At 35.0% G+C, this 12,797-nt stretch overlaps 1 protein-coding gene across 1 annotated transcript in view; it reads left to right on the forward strand.

Annotated features, from left to right (window-relative positions):
• Positions 1 to 12,797, forward strand: part of LOC150103682 (GPI-anchor transamidase-like) — a 158,685-nt gene that overhangs the window by 52,501 nt on the left and 93,387 nt on the right. The window contains exon 3 of the mRNA XM_090396491.1: positions 1,146 to 1,281. Coding sequence (XP_090252617.1) covers positions 1,146 to 1,281 — 136 coding nt within the window. The remainder of the gene's footprint in view (positions 1 to 1,145; positions 1,282 to 12,797) is intronic.

The following is a 12,797-nucleotide window of genomic DNA, read 5'->3' on the forward strand; positions in this document are numbered from 1 at the left end:
TGCCCTGCAGACCAAACATGGAACTTTTTTCAAACAACTTCAGGCCTCCAATAAGCAGGGCAGTGGTCTCACACTTGGTGGGAAATTTTAGGTGGGAAATTCATCTCCCACCTAAAAACAATCGCAAGCATCCATAGCCAGAGTAGGATTCAACATATCTAACTGCTGTTTTCTGCATAGAATCCAGTATCTTTAGGGAAGCTCTTGGAGTGCTACCTCTAAATTTTTAAAATTTACTTGAAATGCTTTTTGCTTTTCAGTATTTCCAAAGGCATGTTTATATATATATATATATATTGATTTATTTTTATTTATTTATTTATTTATTTTTTTACTTTCATTTCTTAAACTGTAATAATAAGCCCAACTCTGCAATGTATCTGGCCTTCCTCAGATCTTCAGTGTTTCCCATATCTAACTCTGCTATTATCAGATAATAACAGTAACCACACAGTCATCTTTACTGGCAGTATATCTGACAAAAGCACATATTGAACCTATGGTAGAAATGCACGGTTATAAACTACAAAATATCAGATTTATATGTGCATTGAAGACATGAGGAAGGCCAATAACAGCATATTGCAGATGAAATATTTTTAATGTTTCTGTCTAGCTTAAACTTAATCATCAAGCTTTGGAAACAAAAAAAAGTAAATTTGAATATTGAATTTTTGACATTTCTAGCCACAAAGGTTGAAATCCTGAATCCCTGTGCAGATGCTCAGAAATGATGCTCTTTCAAGTCACTTTAAGTCACCCAGTAACAGGGCATCAGTTTCACAACAGGAGATTAAAATCATTTCATGCTTCAAACCAACAGCTTATAGGTTAGAAAGTAAACATGTTATTCACTTGGCCAACTAGATCCTGATATGTGACCACTATAAGTGTTTAAGTTTCTATTTTATGCTTCTTGATCTTGATAATTTCTTAATGCAAGTTTTATGACTAGAAGTATTTGTTAGTAAACTAATTTGTCTAGTTATTATGAGGAACCTAATTTATGAAAGTTTTTCCACTTGGTTATACTATAAATTAAAGATACCAAGGAACATGAAAAATTGCCTGTTCTGTTTCATTCTACATCTATTATGCTGTTACTTTTTTCATGCATTAACATTATACTTTTTTTTTCTTTCTAGCCAGATTATCTTAATGTTAGCAGATGATATGGCATGCAATGCACGTAACCCTCGTGCTGCCACCATTTATAATAATGCTCATCATCACATTAATGTGTATGGGGATGATGTCGAGGTAGATTATAGAGGCTATGAAGTAAGTGGCTTCACTTTTTTGTAATAGTGTGTAGTTAACAGTACTCATGACATTGGATCATAACTCATTATGGTTAGGCATCATACCTTTATGAAATATAAATGTTTCTCTTTTTCCAGTGGCTGATCAAAAATATGCTTCTTATTCAGAATCACAAGAACAAAAATTTCAGTATTAAGGCTGCATCTAACTGTAAAGTTATTGTTTTTTAATTAATTTTTGCTTTTGATAATTTTTTTATTTCTATTTCTAATATTTTATATCTAATATATCTTAAAATTATACACAGTACTAAGTAAATTTGATCTTTATCACTGTACTTCATTAAATGAATGTTAGGTGGTGTCTTTAATAGTGAAGTGATGATTTATCACCTTAAACAAATGTTGATTTGTTTATATTGGACATCCTTACTGTGAGAGCTAACATGGATTAAACATATAATTCTTTATTGTAATCAGACCTTAAATATATTCAGTGTCCACATTTTCAAGCAATGCATTCCAATCACTCATCACTCTCCATGCAAAAAAAAACCTGTTCCACATCCCCTTGCTCACACTCTTCTTATACAGCTTCCATGATGACCTCTTGTTCTCTTGCTCCATTCTATGTAAAACCTCTTCCACATTAATGTTAATAACTTATTAGCAACTTATATGTCACAATCATATTCTCCCCCCCCCCGCTTCCTATTCATCAGATTCTGCATATTGCATTTTCTCAATTTCTTCATCCAGAGACCATAAATCACCTTAGTCAATTGTCTCTGGATCCTTTCCAGTATCTCTTCATCACTTTGAAAACCAGGTGACCAAATCTGTGCACAATACTCATGTGGCCTGATCATAGCCTTATACAGTAGAACCATCACATTCTTACTGGTATATATTAATGTCCTCCACATTATCCCATCATCTGCTGTACTATCCTCACAATTTTAGCAATATGTCTCTGAAATTTTAGGCCTTTGTCTGTAATCATTTCTAGATCTGTCATCTCCTCTGCCTCCTGCAAGACAGTTCCACCAGATGTACACTCTACATCCCAACTTTGATTTCCCAAAACTTTGCACTTTGCAACATTGAACTGATAACCCCACCCATTTATCCATTCAGCTAGTGGATTCAAGTCATCTTACAATGCCAGAGCATTGCTCTACTCCTCATAGTTCTCCCCAGTTTTGCATCATCTGAAAACAGCTGCATATCACCATTCAGACCTCTCTCTCAGTATCATTAACTTACAAGTTAAACAGCAATGGCCCTTAAACAGACCCATGGGACACACAACTAGTGACTTTTCTCTTCTGGGATATCACTCCACCATAGGCAACTTGCTGGTACCTATCAGACAACCAATCTCCAATCCAGTACTCTTATCTACTATCTAGCTGAATGGCGTGAAACAGCACTGAGAGAAAGGATTAAAAATAACATTTAATTCTTCCAATATTTCATCTCAGTCACTGAGACATCAGGGAGTATACAATATGAGACTTATAACAAACACAGAACTAAGTGAAACACATAGATGAAAGACCAGAGTCCTAACTAGGAGGATCACCTTCTGTGGGCACCTGTTTGGCCTCTAGGAAGTAAATTGGGATCTCATAGTATTAGTGTGTCCCATATTTTGGAAAGTTTAATGGAACCATATATATACATATATTAAAATTAGGCTGATTTATGAGAGCAGCTGCAGATTCTAAAAATAGTCTTTCTCTTTTAAATTTACTGAAATTGAACATAGTGGTATTTTTGTAATTGATTCTATGAGCCATATCTAAAGGTTGGTCTCCACAAGGCCTGATTGTCATAGTCTTGACTGCAGATGTATTTTTTTGTATTTTTCCATGCAGATGTTGGTTGATCTTGTCTGTCCATAGTAGGTCAACTTGCAGGAACCATGCACTTGATATTACTCCAGACACAGAAAGAGAGGAGAGAGCCGATCTTTAATAGAATGTATAAGAGTAGCAAGCTTTCACTGGAGCTTGAAAACTGTGCAGAAATTGTATTTCTTTAAGACTGCATTTTGATAGCATTACTAAAATGCTTTTGAAAAGAAGGTCAAGGATTGGGGAAAGGATTAATTATTATTATTGATACTGTGGGAACTGTAGCCATTTGATAAGATTTGATGTGTGATTGAGTTCTGCTGTAAAAGGAGGACTCATTATAACAAAAGTTATGAGCTCTATTGGTTAGTGTTTTAATGATACTATATTGTTGAGGGGGGGGGGAGCGTTTGCAAATGTATCTGCCTGTGTGGAGTGGGCTTCCTGTATACTGGAAAGGACAGGTTACCATCGGGTAAGGTGTGAAGTGTGTGTGTGTGGAAGGATTAAACTATTATTAGTTTCTTTTTTCATGATAAACTGAATTCTAGGGCAAAAACTATTGAGGTGAGAAAAGATGGTCTAATATGTCTGGGTCATGAGCCATCACATCTTCCACATATATTAATTAGAAGGTTTGAGAGTGGCTGAGTCAAGAGCTTGTTTTTCAAAATATTCCATAAAAAATTGGCAAGGGGGGGAGGGAGCGGTACAAATCCATAGAGGGTACCCTTAGTGTTAATAGAATAATTTGTGCTTCCAAGAGAAATATCCAGAATTGATAGCAAAGAGAAAAGAGATCAATAATATGAAGAGGGAAATACTTTCTTTATAAGTGATAAGGTATCATTTAAGGAAATATTGGTGAACAGTGAGGTAATATCCAAGTTCATCAAAATATCTATTATTTAACATTAAAGTCTTGATAGAAGTCTTAAAATGGGTAGTTTTTAGATATAGGAAGTGGTATGGCCAGTGATGGGGAGGATGAGAGAGCTTTCTAACTGTTTTGCTAATTTATAGCGATGATGTCTGTGATTAGATCTGAAGGGTTTGAGGAGGTCAGGAAGAAACTTTTTTTGACCAAATGCTTCAATTTTTTTGATCTCAGGAGGTTTGGTGAGATTGTAATCTAAAGATCTGTAGGTGGAGTGGTCTCTGAGAATGATGTCAATTTTCTGTTGTACTCATTGGTATTAAGATAAACAGTGGCACTCCCCTTATTGGCATCTAGTGATGACAGTTTCACCAGAATCTTCTTATATACAATAATAGATTTCTATTAGGAGGTGAAGATCAGTTTAATGGTTACAAATGGGGGTTGTAACTATACCTTCATCAAATCCAGCAGATAGTTGACTCCTATGTTCCAACACCTCAGGGTTCTTTAACAGGCTGCAGAGTTCCAGTCCCTTATATTTCTGGCATCTCTGAACCGATTGGTAGAATTTTAAAGAAGTATCATCTCATTCCCACATATATTTCTATCAACAAAATTTGTCATCTGTTACCATCTACAAATGAAAACTGTCACCTCTATTATTAGCTGGTGTTTACCAGATACCTTGTGAATGTAATTTGACATACTTTGGTAGACAGGCCATTCTGTGGAAAAGAAGAATTAATGAACATTAATATTATATTGAACACGTGAAACCTCAAAAGTCTGGTCTGGCACAACATAGTATTGATGGGATAACACAGTATCTGGTGGGATGAAGCTCGTCTTTTCCATAGAAGCAGGTTTAAGTATGAATGCCTTTTCAAAGAAAGTTACAAATTTACACTGTCCAAACCTGAATTGGAACGATTGTCTATCTTCTAAAAGTTTGGGAGAGAGAAAGTCCTGTTATTATTATCTATTTGGAAGATTCTCATTTTATGTAAACATCAAAAATAGTTTTAATTTCTAGCATGTGGCAACAATTTTTAATTGGTAAACCAATTGTTGTATGTACCTTTTATTCCTATTTCTTTGATTTGCTTGTTTCTATGCACTGATGAAATACTGTTATTTTCAATACAAAATATCTGTACTTGCATTTCATTAAAGTTAATTACTGTAGTTACTGTGTAATTTTTTGTTTATGTTAATTACTGCATGAAGAGGTTGAGCTACAGGTATGGGTTTAGAATCCAGAAGACTTGTGCTTTTTGATGTTTATTTTTAAGAATTTTCTTTCTGAGCAGAAGCTTCTCAAATATCAAAGAGAATGATACAGAGTTCACTGTTCAGAATAGCTGATGGCTCCAATTGCAATCAACTGATGGCTCCATTTAGCAGAGGACGGTACATGCAACAGCAACAATTTGTTCCCATAGTAGAGCAAAACTGGCACACTTGTAAATATGGAGGGCTTTTTTATATTTGAAATTGACTTTAAATTTCACACAGTTTGGTAATATTTCTTTTTGGTAATAGCATCTTTTGAGAAATGCCAACCTGTTAAATTCTCTAGGCAATCAAAGTTTCAATGTACCGTAATGTTTGGCCTTGCTGATTATCTAGCCCTATCTGTTCCAGTTTAATTACCAGCTTATCAAAGGCCTTTGCAAAATCTAAACATACCACTGTGTATGCTTAGTCCCTTATCCAATGCATTTGTCATCACTGTTGTAATAATCCATGCTGACCATCAAGAAGTATTTTGCTGTTGTCAACCCAATTCTGAATGTAGAATTTTAATCACAGCTCTAGACACACAGATTGGCCTATAATTTAAAATGTTAGTCTTATCACCTTCCTTATGAAGGGCAACAATTTTTCCCACTTTCCACTCCTTTGGAACTTAACCTAGTGTAAGACCCATATTAAAAAGATATATCACAGCTGTTGTTAACTCTCATGAACTCAAAACACTGATGAAATGTCAAGTCCTATAGCCTTATTAATATCAGGTTTATTCAATTCCTCATATATCTCTGCTCACCTACTAACAGTCCCTCCTCCTTCCCCTTCTGCTGCATTCGAGGTCTGCATGATGTCACATTCACACCAGTGAAATAAATTACCTTTATGAATTGCTCATTAAGTACCTCAGCTATAACCTCTGCACTGGTTATCATTCTACTATTTCAGAATTCAGCACAAAATTTCATTGTAGTGAGTTGCATAGTAAGGATTTCTTGGGAAAGTTGAGCCTTGTTAATAACATTTATTCTGTAACCCTTTTTTAATTGCAGATATAACTACGATTGGAGTAAAATTTCATTTTATGTTTTTATTCCAGTCATCATTCTCCTTAATCGTGGGTATCGCTACATTTTTTCAGTACATTAAGTGTACTGAAAAAATGTAGTGATGACAATAAATTATTATTGTTCAAATCCTTGATAGATTTGCAGTTATTTATAACTAAAATGATGTAATTTGATTTTTTTTTACTTACTTAGGCCTAAAATATATAACACGTATTGCACTGTTTCTTTAATTTAAGTGGTTTGGTTGAAGAAGTTTGCATCCACTATGCTTTTCTTTATCCTTAGCCATAGATACTATAACACTGACAATGATAGTATGAATGAATCACTGAGAAGGATATAGTAGAGATGTTAAATGAGCAATTCATTAAGGTATTTCATTCTTGTAAATGTATCATAATGCAGAACTTGAAAATAGTGAGAAGGGAGGAGGAGCCACTGATGGTGAGTGATCAGGAGGTATATGAGGAATTGAGTAAATATTAATGTCAATAAGGCTGTGTAGGACTTTATAGTACTTTTCTGGAATATTCCATCATCTTGAGGGAATGTTCCAGGAAGTTAACAACTTTAACTTAATTCTATAACATGAGTCTTAGAGTTGCCTAGGTTTCAGGGGGGGGGGAAGAAGGCAAAATTGTTCTGCTTTATAAAGGGAGTGATAAGATTAAGGCTTCGAATTATAGGCCAGTCTGTTTGTCTGGAGTTGTCATCAGGATGTTAGAGAGGTAGTGAGGACCAGTATTTAGAATTGGGTTTAAAAACAGCAGCAGCAGCATTCTCTTTGATAGAAGCATAGGTTTGCTAAAGGGAGTTTGTGTTTTAGCATTCTGTGTACTTTTATAACAAGGTGATAAATGCATTGAATAAGGGGTTGCATACACAGGGGTATATTTACATTTTGCAAGCCTTTGATAGATTGCTACATGACAAGCTGGTAATTAGATTGAACTAAATGGGGTTGAATAGTAGATTAATGTATTGGATTGGAGCTTGGCTGTCTGATAGTTATCAGCAAGTTGTGTTTGTGGGGAATGATATCCCAAAAGAGGAAAGTCATGGCGATTGTTTGTAGATGATGCAAAGTTTGGAAAACTAAGGAGTAGAATGGATGTTGTAGCCTTGCAAGAAGACCTGAATAGACTGGTTGAATGGGCAAATGAGTGGGGCTACCAGTTCAGTGTAGAAGAGTGTAAGGTTTTAAAATTTTGGAAGCAAAGATGAGATGCACAGTGTAAGATTGCTGTGGATATCTTAGAAAAGATGAACTGAAGGTGATGTTAGATATGGACCTGAAATGAGGACATATTGCTCAAATTGTTAGTGCTGCACAGCTGATTATAGCAATGATGCATAGGACAGTGACATGTAGAAAGAAAGATGTTATGGTTCTGTTATGTATGGCTTTGATCATACTGCATATGGATTACTGTGCATAGATTTAGTCACCTAATTTTCAAAAGGATAAAGAGATGTTGGAAAGGGCTCAGAAATGATTGACTAAGGTGGTTTCTAGTCTCTGAAATGTTGAATATGAGGGCAGCACATTGAGGGATTGCAAATTGCAGAGTCTAGTGGATAGAAGGAAGGTGGAGGCATGATCAGGAGTAATTACAGGATTAATGTTGATGAGATTTTTCATGGAATGAGTGAAGATGGAAGAAACAAAAGACTATCCCTGAGAGCTGCATAAGGAGAGTGTGAGCAAGCTGGTGAGGAGTAGACTTTTTTGCATGGAGAGTAGTAGGTCCTTTTCTTCATAGTTACATAGTGATCAGCATTCATTATTAAAATATTATGGAAAAAATCTACCATACTGTAGTAAAACTTCAGTTTAATATAAACCAAAATAATCACTCGATGTGTCGACCTTCATATCAAGGTCATCTTTAGTATACACTTATATACCAAGAAACAAGCTGCATTATAATCTACATGGTATGCTAAAGTCACAGTAACTTGGTTGACCATTAGAACTGCTGGCCTGATCTCTGGTGAAAAAAAACAAAACAAAAAAAAACCTTAATACATCAAAGCTTGAGTCCTGTTATTATTATATATTTAGTTACAAATCATTCTTGTCAGATGTCATATCCTTCCAGAAGGTTGACTACCATGAGCTTCCACCATGTAGTTTTGTGCTTCTCTTTTACATTCTTCATAGGACAAAAAGGTCCAGTCCTTAATATTTCTCATCCAATCTGTTCTTTGTCTTCCTCTTCTTCTTTTTCCTTCTATCATTCCTTCTAGAAGTGTTTTTTTTTGTAGGGATTCATGCCTTAGTATGTTACCAAGGTAGGTGGTTTTCCTTATCATAATGGTTTTCAACAGAGTCCTATCTTCTCCAATCATCTCTAATATTTCTAAATTAGTTTTTTGGCAGTCCACAGGACTCTAAGAATTCTTCTGAGGATCCACATCTCCAGGCTTTTAGTTTATTTTCACACAATATTTTGATATTGTCCAGGTTTCTGCTCCATGTAGCAGTGTTGACCATACGTAGCATTTGGACAGCCTAATTCTTGTTTTTGTGTGAATTTCCCTTGAGGTCAGAATGTTTTTCATGCTAATGAAGGTTGATCTAGCAATTTCTATTCTTCTTAATATTTCCTTATCACACTTTCTATTCTCTGTAATTAGTTGACCCAAATATCATCTGGGTAATCAGAAATAGGTGCATATATTTGGACAATAAAAATATTAAAAGGTTGAACTGCAATTTTTAATGCAATTACTCTATTACTTATGGGCCAAAATCCAGGTAAGGATTGGGCAATCTTATTTTTTAGCACAAATGCAACTCCATTCCTATGACTGTCTTCACATGAGTATATAATTGAATGACTCTTTCTGTTTATTTTTCCACTATTAGTCCATTTGACTTCATTGATATCAACAATGTCAATTTTCATTGCTTCAAAGTTCTTGTATATGGTTATCTAACTTCCCAGCTTCATATAAGGTCTTTACATTCCAAGTTACAAGCCTTGAGAGAAGATTCTTAGTTTTCAGACTTGAAGGATCAGGAGATACCATCCCTGGAGGATTTAAGGTTCTTCATATGCTATTTTCATAGTATCTGTCTTACGTTCCCTAGTTTCTTTCTCTTCCTGTAATGTTTCCAAGAGACAAAAGTTGCAGATGGTCCAGCCTTGTCTCTATTCCTTAAATCCATCATGGTTCTTTGTTTCATGGTTTACTATGGAAGGTTACGTGGTGAGATTATTGTCTCTTCCACGGTGACTGGCCACATCTCTGTTTTGTCTCGGAGTGTGCCCGGACTATGTCACATAGTTTGCTGTCATGCCTTCGTTACTATTGTCAAATTAAATTTTGATCATCTGTTAACTCTGCCATTCCAGTCTTCAAGTGCAACAAGGAGGAGACACACTCCTTCACTACAGCATAAAATGCTGATACACTTTCTTAGTTTTGCAGGCCAGTTGAGGGATGCAAAATCATTAAGATATAAATTAAGCTAGAGAGCAAAATGCTCTCACATAATTACTTGCTAAATTAGAACAAAACAGTTATAGATGGTGGCTGATGACTGAAATTGTTGCTTAGTCCTGAAGTATAGGTTTGCTGGAAAACTTGAAGAACTTAAGTGGGCTGAATGTGTGCCATCCAAATTCTTGGGATTTTTATGCCACGAATTAGAAATAGAAAATATGAATACAATATTTTTTATTATTGTTAAGATTAGGATGGTTGAATCAAAATTTCACAGACTTTTTAAATTTGTGTTCATACCTGGTTTTTGTATGATGTAATGAACAGATACTTTCCCAATCAACTTGGTGTAGAGTATTAAAAGCATGATCTGAGAGGTCTGCTTTATCAAAATTGTTAAATTTAATGTTTTGTTTGTGTTCTTTTTTATGGATAGGAATTGTGCATTTAGTTTCACCAATATAAGATAAGTTATAGGTGCAATGGATTTCGTATGCTATTACCAAAGGAGGGGAGAGGATCCTTGGAGGAGTTGAATATGTTTTTTTAATTTTATAAGTGGTTTAACAGTAGCATTAAGATTGTAATGGTGTAGGATTCTATTTATTTTATCTGATAACCTTTAATTTATGGGATAGCTCTTGTTTTACTATAATTTATATTATATACATTTTTTGATGAAGTTTAATGAAAAGCTTTATTGATGGTATTGATGATACTAAGGCAACTCATGAATGCCAGCAAGTGTATTCCCATAAGCTCTCTGATCAACTTATCTTTATGAAACTTTGATAGCTTCTACATTCAGCTTTGAAATAATGCTGGATCTAATATCCACTTATATAATTTTGCATCACCGAACTGAGGCCTTTTGGCTCTTTATTTTAGTAAATACTTTTACACACCGACCGAGAGTTTGCATACGAAAAATACACTGTTAGATCTGAAATAGGCGACTTCAAATTTTACATGACGTCACCATTCCAGAATGTAACAATTAACAAAAAAATATATATGCATACTTATCTTTTAGCACAGTGTAACTATGTTTTTTTTTTGTAACAACATCTTGCATGATAAATTATGAATTATGTGAAATTTAAATTAATGTATCTATATGTCTAGCATGAATGTAAGTCAGCAAAAGGAGCAGATATGAGAGAAATCATTAGTGAAATATTGTAAATGAAAGAATGCGTATTATTCAGCAACATAGGGCAAAGATCACCCTAATACTATAAGAGCAGCGTAAGCACCCACGGGCATCATATCTAAGAAGACATCTAGATTAACATACGGGACTTCTTGTTTCCGGGAACGGAAACAAGAAGTCCCGTATGTTGATCGGTGAAGTTACCCAGGCTGAGACCAATGGGTGAGACGATAAGAGAAATTCAAACTCAGAAAGGTGGCACTCTAGGAGAGCGAATAAAACCCTCGTTTTTTCTTGTTCCTGGATTTCTCTTCGTGCATCGCAGTTCAGCTCTCATTTTTGAGAGCTAACTTACGATAGGATCCGGCATGACACCGCAGCAGATTTTGGCAAGATCAACCATAGGCCGCGATGAGAAGATCATCGATGTAAAACCCTAGCAGAGAGATAGCGCCCAACTCAGGCGAGCACGTGTAACCCACGTGGCGATAAGATCGAGACAACCAGAATCGAAACAAAGAAGGAAGGACGGAAGAAAACCGATAAAGAATAGATAAGTACTCTCACTTGTTCTAGCCCCTTTTGAGAATTGACTAACAGTATTTAGAGAATGCAACCTAAAATTTGTAATGAAAGAAAGAGTGAAGAACTAAGATCTATGTAAATGACTATGCTTTTACAAATGAACTTTAAGAACTTTCAGTAAAATAGAGATTCTGTCGTAATTAATCCGAGAGAGATTATAAATGTGCTAAAATGCCTAAATGTCAAATTGAGCTGTAATTATGAATGTATTATATGTTGAGTTATTGAATTTGCTAACATTTTGAAGTCAATGCATAATTGTTTTTAAGAGTGAGAGAGAGTGAATGAATGGTAGAAGTTTAACATTAAATTTGATAACCATTTTAACTTGTATGGGCATTATATAATGAGTTTAATAAATGTTTTGATTCCTTACTTACATGCGTTTCTGATCATGATGACTGATTCTGACCCTTCATAAAACATCGACCCTGTGAGCGTGTGTGTATGTGTGCGGGAATACCCCAATTAAAAGTAGTAGGGCAAATAAAATAAAATAAGCCAGAGAACCCAAGGTTTCTAAGAATTTAATTAACATTATTAGTGGCACCTGATATTCTATGATTATCCTAAAGGCTGAAGTTTTCTCTAACCTTAAGGCCCAGGCTGGTGCAGATAAAAAAATAAATTTGCCTGAGTGACCAGGATAACTCATAGAATTCAGGGAATGGGTAATTTCTGGTGGCGCTTAAAAGATTAAATTACATAAGAAAAGGTAAAAGAGAAGCGAGACTTAACGTTAAAATTGATATTAATGAAGATCACGTAACAATGGCGCAACCTACTTAACAAAGAGGTACATGCGATAGAATTTGATATAGCAGCTGAAGTAGAAAAGGATAAAGTTAAATAAATTGCCTCGATATATCAATATCAGAGATATACGAACGCAACAACACCTCTCTGACGTTTCAAGTTCCTTAGTACTAAATGAGAGTTTTTGCTCTCTTAAAGTTTCTCCCTGGTTTCTGAGGAGAACCAACCAGTTCGAAACAGCTCTCAGGCCAGTGAAACCTTATCAAAATGAACTAATAGAAAGCAAATATATAGAAGCTCGGACAGCATTTATGTTTTTTAAGTAGTCCGTGCTACGGCAACTCTTGAATGCTGGCAAGTGTATTCCCTAAGCTCTCTGGTCAACTTATTTTTAGGAAACTTTCATATTTTCTAATTTGGCATTTGAAATAATGCTGGATCTAATATCCACTTTACTTTTATAATTTATTGATGGTAATTTTGCTATAGCCACTATTTATAAATGTATTGGTGGTAATTTGTAATTCT

The sequence above is a fragment of the Typopeltis vanoorti genome, chromosome 8 (assembly GCF_054136105.1).
Source record: "Typopeltis vanoorti isolate ZY-2024b chromosome 8, IOZ_Tvanoo_1.0, whole genome shotgun sequence".
NCBI lineage: Eukaryota > Metazoa > Arthropoda > Arachnida > Uropygi > Thelyphonidae > Typopeltis > Typopeltis vanoorti.